Raw genomic sequence first — 17,914 nt, forward strand, 5'->3', positions numbered from 1 at the left:
GTGCTGTGTCTTTTTTTTGGTCTTCTCGTGGGGAGAGTTTTGCTGACTCCTGGGAAAAGAAACTCCAGGCCCTTCTGCTGCTCAGTCGCATAGTCGTCTCCGGCTCTTGGTGACCTCGTGGACCAGTCCAGGCCAGAGCTCCCAGTCGGCCGTCGCCGCCCCCAGTTCCTTCAAGATCAAGCCAGTCACTTCCATCCATCTCGCCCTTGGTTGGCCCCTCTTCCTTTTTCCTTCCATTTTCCCCAGCATCGTGATCTTCTCCAAGCTTTCCTGTCTCCTCATGATGTGGCCAAAATACTTCATCTTCGCCTCCAATATCCTTCCCTCCAGTGTGGGAATTATTTCCTGGAGGATGGACTGGTTGGATGTTCTCGCCAAGGTCCAAGGCACGCTCGGGATTTTCCTTCAAAAACATCTCTCTTCCTTCGCTCAGCCTTCCTTATGGTCCACCTCTCGCATCCATAGGTGACTATGGGGAAGACCATGGCTTTGATTATGCGGACCTTCGTGGCCAGTGTGATGTCTCTGCTCTTCACTATTTTGTCAAGGTTGGCCATTGCTCTCCTCCCAAGAAGGAAACATCTTCTGATTTCCTGGCTGCAGTGATCTTTGCGCCTGGAAATATAAAGTCTGTCACTGCCTCTATTTGCCAGTTGTCAATAGGTGTCGTTGCCATGATCTTGGTTTTCTTGATGTTTAACCGCAACCCAGCTTTTGTACTTTCTTCTTCCACCTTGGTGATGAGGCTCCTCAGCTCCTCCTCGCTTTCGGCCATCAGAGTGGTATCATCTGCATACCTAAAGTTGTTCATGTTTCTTCCAGCAATTTTAACTCCGGCCTTGGATTCCTCAAGCCCCGCATATCGCATGATGTGTTCTGCGTACAAGTTGAATCGGGAGGGTGAAAGTATACAACTCCTTTCCCAATCTGGAACCCGTCTCCTGTTCCGTGGTCTGTTCTGACTGTGGCTACTTGGTCTTTATACAGATTTCTCAGGAGACAGACAAGGTGACTTGGTCTCCCCAGACCACCAAGAACATGCCATAGTTTATTATGATCCACACAGTCGAAGGCTTTAGAATAATCAATAAAGCAGAAGTAGATGTTTTTCTGGAACTCCCCGGCTTCATTATCCAGCGGATATTGGCAATTTGGTCTCTGGTTTCTCTGCCTTTTCTGAACCCAGCTTGGACATCTGGCCACTCTCGCTCCATGTCTTGCTGGAGTCTTCCTTGCAGGATCTTGAGCATCGCCTTCCTGGAAATAAGGGCCACTGTACGGAAGTTTGAGCATTCTTTAGCGTTTCCCTTTTTTGGTATGGGGATGTAAATTGATTTTTTCCAATCTGATAGCCAATCTTGTGTTTTCCATATTTGCTGGCATATGGCATATTTGCAGGCCCTTCAGCATCTTGCAAAACCTATACTCAGAGACAACGATCTAGAAAATGATCTAGGCGATCAAGTGCTGAACATAATTCAACAGTGTGATGTGATAGTTTAAAAAAGCCAATGTGATCAAGAAAAGTCATAGCCCCGTTCTCTTCTGCTGGAATTGAGTTCTCCTTTGTCCAGTTCTGGGCAAAGCAATGCAAGAAGGTAAAGTTAAGTCCAGTTGTGTCCGACTCTGGGGGTTGGTGCTCATCTCCATTTCTAAGCTGAAGAGCCGGCATTGTCCGTAGACACCTCCAAGGTCATGTGGCCATAGGCATGACTGCATGGAACGCCGTTACCTTCCTGCCGGAGCAGTACCTATTGATCTACTCACACTCTGGGGGTTGGTGCTCATCTCCATTTCTAAGCTAAAGAGACGGCATTGTCCGTAGACACCTCCAAGTTCATGTGGCCACTGGCATGGCTGCATGGAACGCCATTACCTTCCCGCCAGAGCAGTACCTAATGATCTACTCACATTTGCATGTTTTCGAACTGCTAGGTTGGCAGAAGCTGGGGCTAACAGCGGGTGCTCACTCCGCTCCCCGGATTCGAACCTGCAATCTTTTGGTTCAGCAGCTCAGCGCACACTGCGCCATACTTACAATGTGAGCAAATGAGAACTCAGCAGACTAGACAGACAAAGGAAAATGTTGTTCGTCCTGGGAGTTGCATAATATTTGTGAATCGTGGTGTTAGTATCTATTGCAGAAGCTGGAAAATTTGTTCAGTTTGCATGACTAGGATTTATAGGATTGAGAAACTGCAAGTCGCTTCTGGTGTGAGAGAATTGGCTGTCTGCAAGGACGTTACCCAGGAGATGCCTGGATGTTTTGATGTTTTTACTATCCATGTGGGAGGCTTCTCTCATGTCCCCGCATGGAGCTGGAGCTGATAGAGGGAGCTCATCCATGCTCTCCCCAGGTTGGATTCGAACCGTCAACCTTCAGGTCAGCAGTCCTGCCGGCACAAGGGTTTAACCCACTGCGCCACTGGGGGCTCCATAGGAATTGGAAGCCTGGCATTTGATTTAAAGCAACTAGCCTGTCTGCTGTATTTCCAAACCAACTAACATATTTCCTCGAGCAAAATAGGTGAGTTGTGAAAAAGCATGTTTCCCTTTAATCTTAAGAGGTTTTTTTTAGTATATTAATGACTAGCTGTGGCTGGCCACTCGTTGCTGTGGCAAAGTCCGGTGGTATGGGAAATAAAGTATTGAGGAATTGGTGGTAGTTAAGGTAAAGGGTAAAGGTTTTCTCCTGACATTAAGTCCAGTCATGTCTGACTCAGGGGGTTGGTGGTCACCTCCATTTCTAAGCCGAAGAGCCAGCGTTGTCTGTAGACTCCTCCAAGGTCATGTGGGTCAAAGCAGATAATATAAGATTATAAATGGGTTATATAGCTGTGTGGAAGGGCCTTGAGTCTACACTGCCATATAATCCAGTGCAAATTAGATAGTCTGTGGAAGAGGCCTAAGTGAGGCCTAAGTCTGCCTGTCCCCTAACTGAACCCTGGCTGTCCCTTGGCTGAGTTGGTTGGTATAATTATCCCTCCCTGATAACTTGATATTGCTTTGCACCTTGGCCTGGATCTTTTGACCCAAATCGGGATTTTAATATTATTGTGTATATTGACTTTTATGACTGTTTTTAATCATGTTGAAGTTTTACTGCTCGGTTTAATGTTTTCTCTGATTTGTGCTGTCGTGTCTGGGCATGGCCCCATGTAAGCCGCCCCGAATCCCTCCGGGGAGATGGGGCGGGATATAAGAATAATATTATTATTATTATTATTATTATTATTGGTTGCCCTCTAAACTGGCAGCCATTGGATAAAAACAATTATTGCTCTCCTTCTAATTAGGACTTTATTTGTCTTTTCTTTTTGTTGTATCAACCTAGAGGCGTGGATGATGGGTTGTGTTGTCAAATTTTGAGGTTGGGGGGCCTGTAGTTTTGTTGTTTTGTGGGTCGCCGTGATGCTATCACTCATTTATATATATAGATTTAAAAATGAATACCATAGTTGTGAAGATATGAATAGGAAAGCACCAAAGATTTTCCTTGAATCTGCTGCACTTTTTTTTTAATTATTAAGGCTGGGTTTTTAAAAAATGTCTCAACAAGCCACACCAAATCGTACAATAAACCATTTCTTTGTTCTGCGCTACCTGGGCTTGGTGGTTAGACCTTGCTTTGTTTGCTCAGCAAACAAAAGAGGCTTTGAGTACAACCCAGGCCTTTTCAGAAGCAAAGTCTTTCATTTCTGTCCCATTTGTGGCTGGAAGGAAATGTATGGAGCAGAACACAAACCAATTACCCTATGTACATAACACAATTTTTATTCCTTTGTTATAAATTTCATTTCTTATTTGGTTCTATCATAGTAAAGGTAAAGGTTTTCCCCTGATGTTAAGTCCAGTCGTGTCCGACTCTGGGTATTGGTGCTCATCTCCATTACTAAGCCGAAGAGCCGGTGTTGTCTGCAGACACCTCCAAGGTCATGTGGCCATAGGCATGACTGCATGGAGCGCAGTCATGGTTCTATCATAAAACATGGAAAAGGTTTCATAAAGTGCAGAAACGTTTTGCACAAATTGCAGCACATTTTGCTCTAGTTTTTGAATGAATCTCTCATCGAGTCTCGGCCAATTCAACCTACAGTAGAGTCTCACTTATCCAACATAAACGGGCCGGCAGAATGTTGGATAAGCAAATATGTTGGATAATAAGGAGGCATTAAGGAAAAGCCTATTAAACATCAAATTAGGTTATGATTTTACAAATGGAGCACCAAAACATCATGTTAGACAACAAATTTGGCAGAAAAAGTAGTTCTATATGCAGTAATGCTATGTAGTAATTACTGTATTTATGAATTTAGCACCAAAATATCACGATATATTGAAAACATTGACTACAAAAATGCGTTGGATAATCCAGAACGTTGGATAAGCGAGTGTTGGATAAATGAGACTCTACTGTACTTTGTGGCAGGCACAAAAAATGAAGTTTCTGGAGTAGAACGACTACTTTCAAAGTGAGAACGGCACAATTAAACAGGAAATAGCACTTTCAAACCAGGGACAGAATTTTTCTTCCAAATTTTGTAACACTATGCAACACTATGTATTATTGGGGCTGGGCTAAGCGGCTAAGCTGCAGAAAATCTTGCTGGCAGTTCAAGCCCGGGCACCTGAAAATGCATTGGGCTATGATCCAAGTGCTGAATGGGCCCAAAATCCAAATCAAACTCTGAATCCCACTCCAACTTCTGCTGCAAAGCAGACAGTGATGGCGGAGTTACAACAGGTAGCCGGGTGCTTGCCGGGAGGGACCGGGAGTCACCTCCTTCCCTGCCAAGCACTGGGCTTGAAGCTTTGCTGCCTCCTTGCCAAGCCCCTGGTTTCCCTATTATCCAACAGATCTGGTTATCCGACATTTGGCTCGCCCCTATATGTTGGATAACCAGAACTCTACTGTATTAATTTTTGCTCCCAAAGATACACTAGGTGCCTTTCCCTCCTCCTTCGCTCCGCATACGCCTTCCTTTGCAGCAGTGGCTCCCTCCTCCTAGGTCTGTTTATCATCTTTATTAAGGACTTAGACCAGGGGTCCTCAAACTTTTTAAGCCGAGAGCCGGTCCACAATCCTTCAGACTGTTGAGGGGCCAGATTATCATTTGAAAAAGAAATACAAATTCCGATGCACACTGCACATGTCTTGTTTGTAGTGCAAAAACAACGACAATAACAACAAGAACAAGAACAATGAAAGAACAATACAATATTTAAAAATAAAAACAATTTTAACCAACATACATTGATCAGGATTTCAATGGGAAGTGTGCTCCTGCTTCTGGCCAATGAGATAGTCAAGTTAATTAGGGTTGTTGTTGTTGTTTATTTATTTACAGCATTTATATTCTGCCCTTCTCACCCCGAAGGGGACTCAGGGCGGATCACATTACACATATTAGGCAAACATTCAATGCCTTTTTAACACAGGACAAAGACAAATAACATAGCTCCGAGCGGGCCTCGAACTTATGACCTCCTGGTCAGTGACTCATTGCTCTCCCGTCTGCGCCACAGCCCCGGGCCTTCAAGTTGTTGTTGTTGTGTGCCTTCAAGTCATTTCAGACTTTGGGTGAGCCTAAGTCTAAAATTTATTTATTTATTTATTTATTTATTTATTTATTATTTACTGCATTTATTTACTACATTTGTATCACACCCTTCTCACCCCAAAGGGGACTCAGAGTGGCTTACAAATTATGTGTACATACAATATATTATTAATATAGCACAATATTAGCATTATATATTACTATATTGAACTATATCACAATACTGTAATATTATTAGTAATATTATGTGTAATATAGAATATATAATTAATATTATTATATGGTATTATTATTAGTGTTATATTGTATTACATTATAATATTATTATCAATATTATATGTATATACAATATATTATATTATAAAACTGAGGGCAGGGGCCAGGTAAATGACATCGGAGGGCCGCATCCGGCCCCCGGGCCTTAGTTTGGGGACCCAGGGTCAGGACTTAGACAAAGGGTTAGAAGGCACGATCATCAAGTTTGCAGATGACACCAAACTGGGAGGGAGAGCCAACACTCCAGAAGACAGGAGCAGAATCCAAAACGATCTTGACAGACTAGAGAGATGGGCCGAAACTCACAAAATGAAGTTCAACAGGGACAAATGCAAGATAATTCACTTCAGCAGAAAAAATGGAAATCAAAGATACAGAATGAGGGACACCTGGCTAGACAGCAGTACATGTGAAAAAGACCTTGGAGTCCTCGTGGACAAGTTAAACATGAGCCAGCAATGTGATGTGGCTGCTAAGAAAGCCAACGGGATTTTGGCCTGCATCAATAGGGATTTTCTAAGTATACACTAGTGACTTCTGCAAAAATTGTACTAATGAGAAGGTGGCCATTGAATACCGACAGTAGCCACTAATATGCCTCTGTTTTCATATTCAGCAGTACTACTATGTTGTATGTTATAAGTAAAGGTTTCCCCTGACATTAACTCCAGTCATGTCTGATTCTGGGGGTTGGTGCTCATCTCCATTTCTAAGCCAAAGAGCCGGCGTTGTCCGTAGACACCTCCAAGGTCATGTGGCCACTGACATGACTGCATGGAACGCCATTACCTTCCCGCCGGAGCGGTACCTATTGATCTACTCACATTGGCATGTTTTCGAACTGCTAGGTTGGCAGAAGCTGGAGCAACAGCGGGCGCTCAAGCCGCTCCCGGGATTTGAACCTGGGACCTTTCGGTCTGCAAGTTCAGCAGCTTAGCGCTTTAACACACTTCGCCAGGGGGCTCCTACATATTGTATGTTAATAGAGACTTATAATTGCAATTCCAAACTCCAGATTCGCGTGCTTTCTGCAAGCGGGCATGTTAGACGTGTATGAATATTATTTTCAGAAAACAAATTATTGTATCAAGACTGTTAAGTGAGCATAGTTCCAGTAGAAACCACATGATTTGTCCCACTTGTTTGGGTTTTTTTAATATCACTTTTTTATTTTAAGCATGTTCTTTTATTAAATAAAATAAATCGTAATAAATTCTCGATCATTCTTCATTCCACCTGCTTTGCTACTTTTGGAACATATGTCATGATTTGTCCCACTTTGGGTTTTTTGTATCATTTTTTAATTTTAAGCATGTTCTTTTATTAAATAAAATAAATCATAATAAATTCTCGATCGTTCTTCATTCCACCTGCTTTGCTACTTTGTTACGTGTGGCTTGCTACGGTGGCACCTGCCCAGCCAGCCATGGCAGAATGGCCGGGAGCAGAGTTACTTTTTAATCCTCTCTTTTGTTAATCATCAACTTGCCTCTCACTTCCTAAAAGGATCTGTTGCCAAGGGATGTATTTTTTTAAAAAAAATAACCGGCAAGAATTTCAATATTCAAATCCACCCATGCATTCCAACGCACCCGAGCTCCTTGCCAAGTATTGGGTACCTCCCTGTACAAGCATCTTCCAGAAGTCTTGCTCCTCCCTTTGAAAGGCCTGCCAAGAAAGAGCGACCCATATATGGCTCCCCGGTTTCTCACCTTCGCTTCACATCAACACGTCCACTTCCCGTCTTGGATGCTCTGGCAAAGAAGGAACTAAAGCGGGCTAATCTCTTCCGCTCCGACTGGGCGTTTCACTTCCAGCAACTGTTCTCCGTGTTTCTGACACACACCGAAGGAACAGCTTCGTAGCCACGCTCAAATTCCTCGCACTTGCGTTGGGTCCTTCTCGGTGCCACGATGCCAACGCTAGAGCCCAACGTCCGCTCCCTGATCTCTCCGCTGGGCATCGTCCGCTTCCTGGAGATCCTCTTGTCCTGTGCGGCCTTCAGCCTCGCGTCCGTCCACCACAGCAATTATGGTTCTTACGGCGCCTGGTCCATGTTTACCTGGTGCTTCTGCTTCAGCATCTCCGTCTTGGTCGTGGTTGTGGAAGTGGCCGGCTTGACCGAGTCCTTGCGGATCTCCTGGCAGGACTTCACCTCCGCCTTCTCCATGCTGGCCGCCCTCATGATCTTCACCACCTCCATTGTCTACCCGTCGACTTTCATCCCGTACTGCAACGACTGCAGTTACATAGCCGCGGCGACCGCCATGTCCTGCTTCTGCTTCGTCGCCTACGCCGTCGAGGTGGGATTGACCCGAGCCAAAGAAGGGGAGATCAGCGGCTTCCTGGCCACCATCCCTGGCCTCCTGAAGGTCTTTGAAGCCTATGTGGCGTGTCTCATCTTCTCCTTGGTGGCCAACTACACGTTCTATGATCTCTATGCGGGTCTGCAGTGGAGCCTGGCTGTCTACTGCATCTGCTTCATCATCACCTTGGTCATCATCATCCTCACCGTCGGGCGCTGCCTCGCCTCCTTGCCGTTCCCTTTGGAGAAAGTCCTGGTGGCCTACAACGTCTTGGCGGTCCTCTTGTACATTACGGCCGCTGTTGTGTGGCCCCTCTATAGCTTCAAAAACTATTCGAGGCCAGATCCGTGTAACAGAATTACTTGCGTAACATGGAACAACCGTCTAGGCGTGACCTTCCTCACTTATTTCAACCTCATCGCCTACATTGTGGACTTGGTTTACTCCTCCAAAATGGTTTTTGTGACCGCTCCAGCTTAGGCTTCCTCAACCAGGATAGAATAAAAGTTGTGACTGGATACAAAGTGTTGTGAATCCCAACACAAAGACAGCAACCGACCCGATGTCTTGCATCTGGTGACGGGCTGGTTTTTGTGTCATTGTCCTTGCTTTTATTTTATTTTTTTGGTTGGAATATTTCATCCATTGCTTTTTAGTTTAAGATACAGTAGAGTCTTACTTATCCAACATAAACGGGCCAGCAGAACGTTGGATAAGCTAATATGTTGGATAATAAGGAGATATAGAAAAGCATCTGTGACGGGCTTGCATCTGGTGACGGGCTGGTTTTTGTGTTATTGTCCTTGCTTTTATTTTTATTTATTTTTTGTTGGAATATTTCATCCATTGCTTTTTAGTTTAAGATACCGTGTTTCCCTGATAATATTAATTTCTGTTCCAAAAGATGCGCTAGGTCTTATTTTAAGGGGATGTCTTATATTTCCATGAAGAAGAATTCACATTTATTGTCGGAAAAAAATGAACATTTATTATATACTGTACAGTAATTTTCATCACAAACCAGCATAACCAGACAAATTGTGAATCCTATCAAGAATTTCTTATTACAGTAGAGTCTTGCTTATCCAACGTAAACGGGCCGGCAGAATGTTGGATAAGCAAATATGTTGGATAATAAGGAGAGATTAAGGAAAAGCCTATTAAACATCAAATTAGGTTATGATTTTACAAATTAAGCACCAAAACATCATGTTATACAACAAATTTGACAGAAAAAGTAGTTCAGTACACAGTAATGCTATGTAGTAATTACTGTATTTACGAATTTAGCACCAAAATATCATGATATATTGAAAACATTGACTACAAAAATGCGTTGGATAATCCAGAACGTTGGATAAGCGAGTGTTGGATAAGTGAGACCCTACTGTAGTACAGTAGAGTCTCACTTATCCAACATAAACGGGCCAGCAGAACGTTGGATAAGCAAATATCTTGGATAATAAGGAGGCATTAAGGAAAAGCCTATTAAACATCAAATTAGGTTATGATTTTACAAATTAAGCACCAAAACATCATGTTATACAACAAATCTGGCAGAAATAGTAGTTCAATAAGCAGTAATGCTATGTAGTAATTACTATATTTACGAATTTCGCACCAAAATTATCATGATGTATTGAAAACATTGACTACCAAAATGCGTTGGATAATCCAGAACGTTGGAAAAGCGAGTGTTGGATAAGTGAGACTTTACTGTAGTACTTTGTTGCCGGCGGAGCCCTTCCTCCTCAAAGCACTGAACCTTTCCATGAAATATATGCAGCTCGTAGAAATGAAACTGTAAGTTGATTTTTCTAATTTGCCAGGCCTCCCATTTTCCTTATTGAGCAGCAGGTAAAGTAGGCAGGTAAAGGTTTCCACTGACGTTAAGTCCAGTCGTGTCCGACTCTGTGGGTTGGTGCTCATCTCCATTTCTAAAACGAAGAGCCGGCGTTGTCCATAGACACCTCCAAGGTTATGTAGCCGGCATGACTGCATGGAGCGCCGTTACCTTCCCACTAGAGCAGTACCTATTGATCTACTCACATTGGCACGTTTTCGAACTGCTAGGTTGGTAGGAGCTGGGAGCAGTAGGGAGAGTCCCAATTCATCCTTTGCTGTCTCACCTTTTCAGCTGTTTTTAAAAAGCCCCGGCTTCTCTCTCCTCCTCCCACTTCCACCCTTTCTCCTCAACTCATTTCAATCGTTTTTCTCACAACCCAGAAGAGACAAGGTGAAAACCCATCTTTCCCAGTTATCTCTGGCAAAAGCCAACTCCTAACTCGTGTTTTCCTCCTCTTTAATAACCTTAGTCACATTCAAATGCGACATTTTCATCTGACGAGGGTAAATTGGTCCAAGAAAAGACCAGGTTGTTATATGTTTTCTGGGCTGTATGGCTATGTTCCAGAAGCATTCTTTCCTGACGTTTCACCCACATCTATGGCAGGCATCCTCAGAGATGATGATGATGATGATGATGATAATTGAGTTGTTGTGAGTTTTCCGGGGATGATGATGATGATGATGATGATTGGGTTGTTGTGAGTTTTCTGGGCTGTATGGCTATGTTCCAGAAGCATTCTTTCCTGACGTTTCACCCACATCTATGGCAGGCATCCTCAGAGATAATGATGATGATGATGATGATGATAATTGAGTTGTTGTGAGTTTTCCGGGGATGATTATGATGATGATGATGATTGGGTTGTTGTGAGTTTTCTGGGCTGTATGGCTATGTTCCAGAAGCATTCTTTCCTGACGTTTCACCCACATCTATGGCAGGCATCCTCAGAGATGATGATGATGATGATGATGATAATTGAGTTGTTGTGAGTTTTCCGGGGATGATGATGATGATGATGATTGGGTTGTTGTGAGTTTTCTGGGCTGTATGGCTATGTTCCAGAAGCATTCTTTCCTGACGTTTCGCCCACATCTAAGGCAGGCATCCTCAGAGATGATGAGGATGATGATTATTGTGAGTTTTCTGGGCTGTACGGCTATGTTCCAGAAGCATTCTTTCCTGACGTTTCACCCACATCTATGGCAGGCATCCTCAGAGATGATGATGATGATGATGATAATTGAGTTGTTGTGAGTTTTCTGGGGATGATGATGATGATGATGATGATGATGATGATTGGGTTGTTGTGAGTTTTCTGGGCTGTATGGCTATGTTCCAGAAGCATTCTTTCCTGACGTTTCGCCCACATCTAAGGCAGGCATCCTCAGAGATGATGATGATGATTATTGTGAGTTTTCTGGGCTGTACGGCTATGTTCCAGAAGCATTCTTTCCTGACGTTTCACTCACATCTATGGCAGGCATCCTCAGAGGTGATGATGATGATGATGATGATGATGATGATGATGATGATTGGGTTGTTGTAAGTTTTCTGGGCTGTACGGCTATGTTTCAGAAGCATTCTTTCTTGACGTTTCGCCCTCATCTATGGCAGGCATCCTCAGAGGTGGTTGTTGTTGTTGTTGTTATTATTTGAAACACAACAAGATGAGTCCACAGCAGACACTCTGCTGGCTGTTGTATCAGATCACACATCGGACACTTCCCAAGTGTCTAGGACTGTATCATGTATCGGCGAATAATGCGTGGAGATCCCAGCAAGGTGGCCTTTTGCAACTGGCAGGTGGGGATTTTGTCAGTGCCAATTGTGTTTCAGTGCAGGCCAAGGTCTTTAGGCACTGCATCCAGTGTGCCAATCACTACTGGGACCACTTTGACTGGCTTGTGCCAGAGTCTTTGTAATTCAATCTTTAAATCCTCATATCGTGTCTGCTTTTCTAGTTGTTTCTCCTCAATCCTGCCATCACCTGGGATTGCTACATTGACAATCCATACTATTATTATTATTATTATTATTATTATTATTATTATTATTATTATTATTTTATTATGACACACCAAACAAGATAGACATGCTGGATTTCGTATCACAAAATCACAAGTCGAATACTTCCCAAGTGTCTAGGACTGTGTGATGTATTTTTGGATGATGCGTGCAGATCCCAGTAGGGTGGCCTTTTGCAGTTGGCAGATCATGATTTTGTCAATGTCTATTGTTTCCAAATGCCGGCTGAGATCTTTTGGCACGGCACCCAGTGTGCCCATCACCACTGGGACCACCTGCACTGGTTTCTGCCATAGTCTTTGAAGTTCAATCTTGAGGTCCTGATAGCGGCTGAGTTTTTCCTGTTGTTTTTCGTCAATGCGACTGTCACCTGGGATGGCGACATCAATGATCCAAACCTTTTTCTTTTCCACAACTGTGATGTCTGGTGTGTTGTGTTCCATAACTTTGTCAGTCTGGATTCGGAAGTCCCACAGTATCTTTCCGTGCTCATTTTCCAGTACTTTTGCAGGTTTGTGATCCCACCAGTTATTATTATTATTATTTTATTTTATGACACAGCAAACAAGATAGATATGCTGGATTTCGTATCACAAAATCACAAGTCGAACACTTCCCAAGTGTCTAGGACTGCCACTTATTATTATTATTATTATTATTATTATTATTATTATTATTATTATTATTTTATTATGACACAGAGAACAAGATAGACATGCTGGATTTCATATCACAAAATCACAAGTCGAACACTTCCCAAGTGTCTAGGACTGCCACTTATTATTATTATTATTATTATTATTATTATTATTATTATTATTATTATTATTATTTTATTATGACACAGAGAACAAGATAGACATGCTGGATTTCATATCACAAAATCACAAGTCAAACACTTCCTAAGTGTCTAGGACTGTGTGTTTTCGGATGACGCGTGCAGATCCCAGCAGGGTGGCCTTTTGCAGCTGGCAGATCGTAATTTTGTCAATGTCTATTGTTTCCAAATGCCGGCTGAGATTATTATTATTATTATTATTATTATTATTATTATTATTATTATTATTATTAGGTTGTTGTGAGTTTTCCGGGCTGTACGGCTATGTCCCAGAAGCATTCTCTCCTGACTTTTCGCCCACATCTATGCCAGGCATCCTCAGAGGTTGTGAGGTGTTGGAAACTAGGCACGTGCCAATAGATGTGGGCGAAACATCAGGAGAGAATGCTTCTGGAACATGGCCATGCAGCCCGGAATATTCACAGCTATCCAGTGATTCCGGCCATGAAAACCTTCGACAACACGAGAAAGATTGCTCGAAACAAGAAAGAAGTAAGAAGCATTCCAGGAAGGAGAAATTAAGTTTCAAAATGGGAACTGGGCCAACGGAGTAAAATCTGATTCCAGTTGCTCTTGGGACTTCAGCAGATAGAATATATTCTTAACCTTTGCTCTCAGGTGGGGACGCAGATAAGCATTTTCCACCTTCTTCTGCCTGATAAATTTGCACCTGCTGCAGAGTAGAATCAGAGTGTGCATATATGTGAGTGTGTGTGTATGCTTTACTGCATTCCCAGTAACCGCCAAGCAGCATTCCAGCTGGGGATGATGCTGGGAGTCTGAGTAACAAAACAACAACAAAGTTCTGAACTTTAGGTAGAATTCTCTTTGCGGTACAGGTAAATTTAAAGGTTTTCCCCTGACGTTAAGTCCAGTCGTGTCCGACTCTAGGTGTTGGTGCTCATCTCCATTTCTAAGCCAAAGAGCTGGCGTTGTCCGTAGACACCTCCAAGGTCATATATATATATACCTCACAACCTCTGAGGATGCCTGCCATAGATGTGGGCGAAATGTCAGGAGAGGATACTTCTGGAACATAGCCATACAGCCTGGAAAACACACAACCACCCTGGAATCCCAGCCATGAAAGCCTTCGACTATAGGCTTTGGTCCACCGATTGAGGTTCCGGGTTTTAGCCTGCCACTTTTGGACTCTTGCTTGCTGCAAGTATCTCCGTAGATCTTCTAAAGCAGTGATGGCCAACCTATGACACGCATGTCAGCACTGACACGCCTAACCATTTTTGCTGACATGCTGCCGCATGCAGATTGATTGGATGACTAATGTCTTTTGTGGCCAAATTTGGTGTGATTTGGTCCAGTGGTTTTGTTGTTTACTCCATGGGAATTCTGCACATTACACACATACACACACACACACACACACACATATATATAATCATTCTATTATTATTCTATTATTATTGTAGTATATTATTATATTATTACCATTATATTATTATTATATTATGCATTATTCATGACTACATTGAAACTACAATAGAGAGAAATCAGCGTGGAAATTGCAAGAGGTACCATAGATGGTTGTACATGGAAATAATGGGTGTAAATAGTTTTTGATTTATTAAATACAGTTATATATTGCAATTATATATTTTTGTTATTTAAAACTATACATATTGTGAAATTATGGGGGTTTTTTCCTCAAAGTGACACACCACCCAAGTCATGCTAGGTTTTTTGGTGTATTTTGACACACTTAAGTGCAAAAGGTTGCCCATAATTGTTCTAAAGCTTATTTCTTAATTTAAGGTGTTGGCTTTCTGGCTATTATCCGAACAGAATGGGCCAGAGATGTCACTGCCTTGGTCCACCAATTGAGGTTCTGGGTTTTAGCCTGCCACTTTTGGACTCTTGCTTGCTGTGAGTATCTTTGTAGATCTTCAAAAGCTTATTTCTTCATTTAAGGCGTATATTTTCTGGCTGATATCCGAATAGAGGATGGGCTGGAGATGTCACTGCCTTGGTCCACTGATTGAGGTTCTGGGTTTTAGCCTGCCACTTTTGGACTCTTGCTTGCTGTGACTATCTCTGTAGATCTTAGGAAGCTATCGCCATGCAATGGGACCAGTGTTTTTTTTTAAAAAAGTAAATTCACAAGGCATGTACTGTGGATGTTTTGAGAAAGTGTGACGTTGGACACAAGCTACGTTCAGAGAAAGATGAAGTTTGGGCAGGATGACTAAAGTGGTTCTCCATCTCCCATCCAATGCATTTTTCTTCTCCTTTGGCCCCAATCTGCAGAAATGTCAGCCTCCGTATACTAGTCAGGGCTGACGTATTGGACAAAATGTTGAACAGGCAACGGCTGTGTGGCCATGTTCCAGGAGCATTATCTCCTGATGTTTTGCCCACATCTATGGCAGGAAACTAGGCATGTATAAATGCTGTAAATAAATAAAATAAATAAGTGGGGTTTATATATCTCTGGAATAATGTCTAGGTTGGGAGAAAGAGCTCTTGTGCACTTGAGGCAAGTATGAACGTTGCAATTGCACCTCTCGACAAAGGATTCCCCCCAGGCAGGAAGCAGCCAGGCTTTGAAGCTGCATGGCAATTCAATGCTAATTAAGGCGGCCAATTGCAACATTCATACTTGCCTCAAGCAGACAAGAGTTCTTTCTTCCAACTTGGACATCATTACACAGATATATAAACCCCACTTGCCTCATTTCCAACAGACCTCACAAACTCTGTGCATGCCTGCCATAGGTGTGGACGAAACGTCAGAAAAGAATGCTTCTGGAACATAGCCATACAGCCCGGAAAACTCACAGCAAGCCATGAAAGACTTTGACAACACATATTCCTTCTTACTTACTATCCCATAACATTTAATGCATCCCTTTTGCTTCTAGTTAGATGCCAGTTGCAGAGCAGAGTGGAGGGTGAGTCCTGTCACTGCAAGGACTAGGAAGAAAAGAGGAAACTAACATAATAAATACATTGACTGGGTTGTTGTATGTTTTCCGGGCTGTATGGCCATATTCCTGGGTATAATAAACACAGCCAATCTGGAGTATATGTTAGAGATGAGCCATGGAAATTGGAGATTCGGGCCAAGCCTTGGGATCTGGCAACCATTGCCAATTGACGTGGGTCAAAACTATTATTCCTTGCATTATGTACATTCAGCTGTTTGTTAATTGCTGCCATTTATTCAATTCAATTTCTGAAATTTTGAATTGCAAATATAAAATTTACTTAGGGTAAGAATTTCATTTTAGATAAAGCTATTCTGCCAAACGAGGAGGAGCGTGCATTGTTATGTTCAATTAATTTTTTATCTCTTTTCTTAAGACCACTTTCCATTTTTCTTAATATTTTCATTAGTATTCTTCTGAATATTTTTGTGAATATTTTCATGTTTTATGAATATTTTAGTGTAATATTGCTGTAATTCTTTTTGTGAATTATTTCTGTGATTATTTTTATAAACAACTTCGTGAATATTTTTGGTGAATAGTTTTCTGAATATTTTTTGCTAATATTGTTGTAAGCATGTTTGTGAATACACTGATAATAGAAAAATAGTATCTAGTGCCCTCTAGTGGCCAATTAAGATACTGAAAATAATAGGAAAAAAAATTACAATCTACCGCTCTTTAGTTTCCTGATATTTAAATTAAGAGGAAAAAATACTATCTAGCGCCCCAAGTGGCCAATTAAGATTCTGAAAATAATAGAAAAATACTATCTGGTGCCCCCTAGTGTCCAGATATTGAAAATATAGGAGAAAATAATACCTAGAGCAGGCATGGGCAAACTTTGGCCCTCCAGGTGTTTTGGACATCAACTCCCACAATTCTTAACAGCCAAAAAATACTATCTAGCGCCTCCTAGTGGCCAATTCAGATACTGAAAATAGTAGAAAAATACTATCTAGGGCCCCCTAGTGTCCAGATATGGAATAGGAAAATTACTATCTACTGCCTCCTAGTGGCCAGTTCAGATACTAAAAATAGTAGAAAAATATTATCTACTGTCCCCTAGTGTCCAGATACGAAATAGGAAAAAATACTATCCAGCACCCCCTAGTGGCCAATTCAGATACTGAAAATAGTAGAAAAATACTATCTACTGCCCCCTAGTAGCCAACTCAGATATTGAAAATGACAGAAAAAATAATATCTACCACCCCCTAGTGACCAGATATTGAAAATAATAGAAAAAAATTCTGTCTATCGCCTCTTAGTGGCCAAATCAGAAACTGAAATTTATAGACAATAATATTATCTACCGCCCCCTAGTGGCCAATTGAGATACTGAAAATAATAGAAAAAAATTCTATCAACTGCTCCTAGTGTCCAGATACTGGAAATAATATGAAAAAATACAATTTAGCACCTCCTAGTGGCCAATTCAAATACAGTAGAGTCTCACTTATCCAAGCTAAACGGGCCAGCAGGAGCTTGGATAAGCGAATATCTTGGATAATAAGGAGGGATTAAGGAAAAGCCTATTAAACATCAAATTAGGTTGTGATTTTACAAATTAAGCACCAAAACATCATGTTATACAACAAAGCAGCTCAATATGCAGTAATACTATGTTGTAATTACTGTATTTACGAATTTAGCACCAAAATATCACGATATATTGAAAACATTGATTACAAAAATGGCTTGGATTATCCAGAGGCTTGGATAAGCGAGGCTTGGATAAGTGAGACTCTACTGTATTACAATTATATATTTTTGTTATTTAAACTATACATATTGTGAAATTATGGTTTTTGTTCTCCAAGTGACACACCACCCAATTCATGCTAGGGTTTTTGGTAAATTTTGACATGCCAAGTGCAAAAGGTTGCCCATCATTGGTCTACACTGATCATATAATAACACTAGCTGTGCCCGGCCACGCGTTGCTGTGGTGAAGTATGGTACAGTAGAGTCTCACTTATCCAACACTCGCTTATCCAACGTTCTGGATTATCCAACACATTTTTGTAGTCAATGTTTTCAATACATCATGATATTTTGGTGCTAAATTCATAAATACAGTAATTACAACATAACATTACTGCGTATTGAAC

At 41.8% G+C, this 17,914-nt stretch overlaps 1 protein-coding gene across 1 annotated transcript; it reads left to right on the forward strand.

Moving 5' to 3' along the window:
* The first annotated feature begins 6,015 nt into the window (after positions 1-6,015).
* On the forward strand, positions 6,016-16,328 carry LOC100560688 (myeloid-associated differentiation marker). Its single transcript, XM_062964728.1, has one exon. It carries the CDS (start codon positions 7,751-7,753, stop codon positions 8,621-8,623), a length of 873 nt encoding a protein of 290 aa, XP_062820798.1. The 5' UTR covers positions 6,016-7,750; the 3' UTR covers positions 8,624-16,328.
* The last annotated feature ends 1,586 nt before the right edge of the window (positions 16,329-17,914 follow it).

This window comes from Anolis carolinensis, unplaced genomic scaffold (genome assembly GCF_035594765.1).
Source record: "Anolis carolinensis isolate JA03-04 unplaced genomic scaffold, rAnoCar3.1.pri scaffold_13, whole genome shotgun sequence".
Taxonomy (NCBI): domain Eukaryota; kingdom Metazoa; phylum Chordata; class Lepidosauria; order Squamata; family Dactyloidae; genus Anolis; species Anolis carolinensis.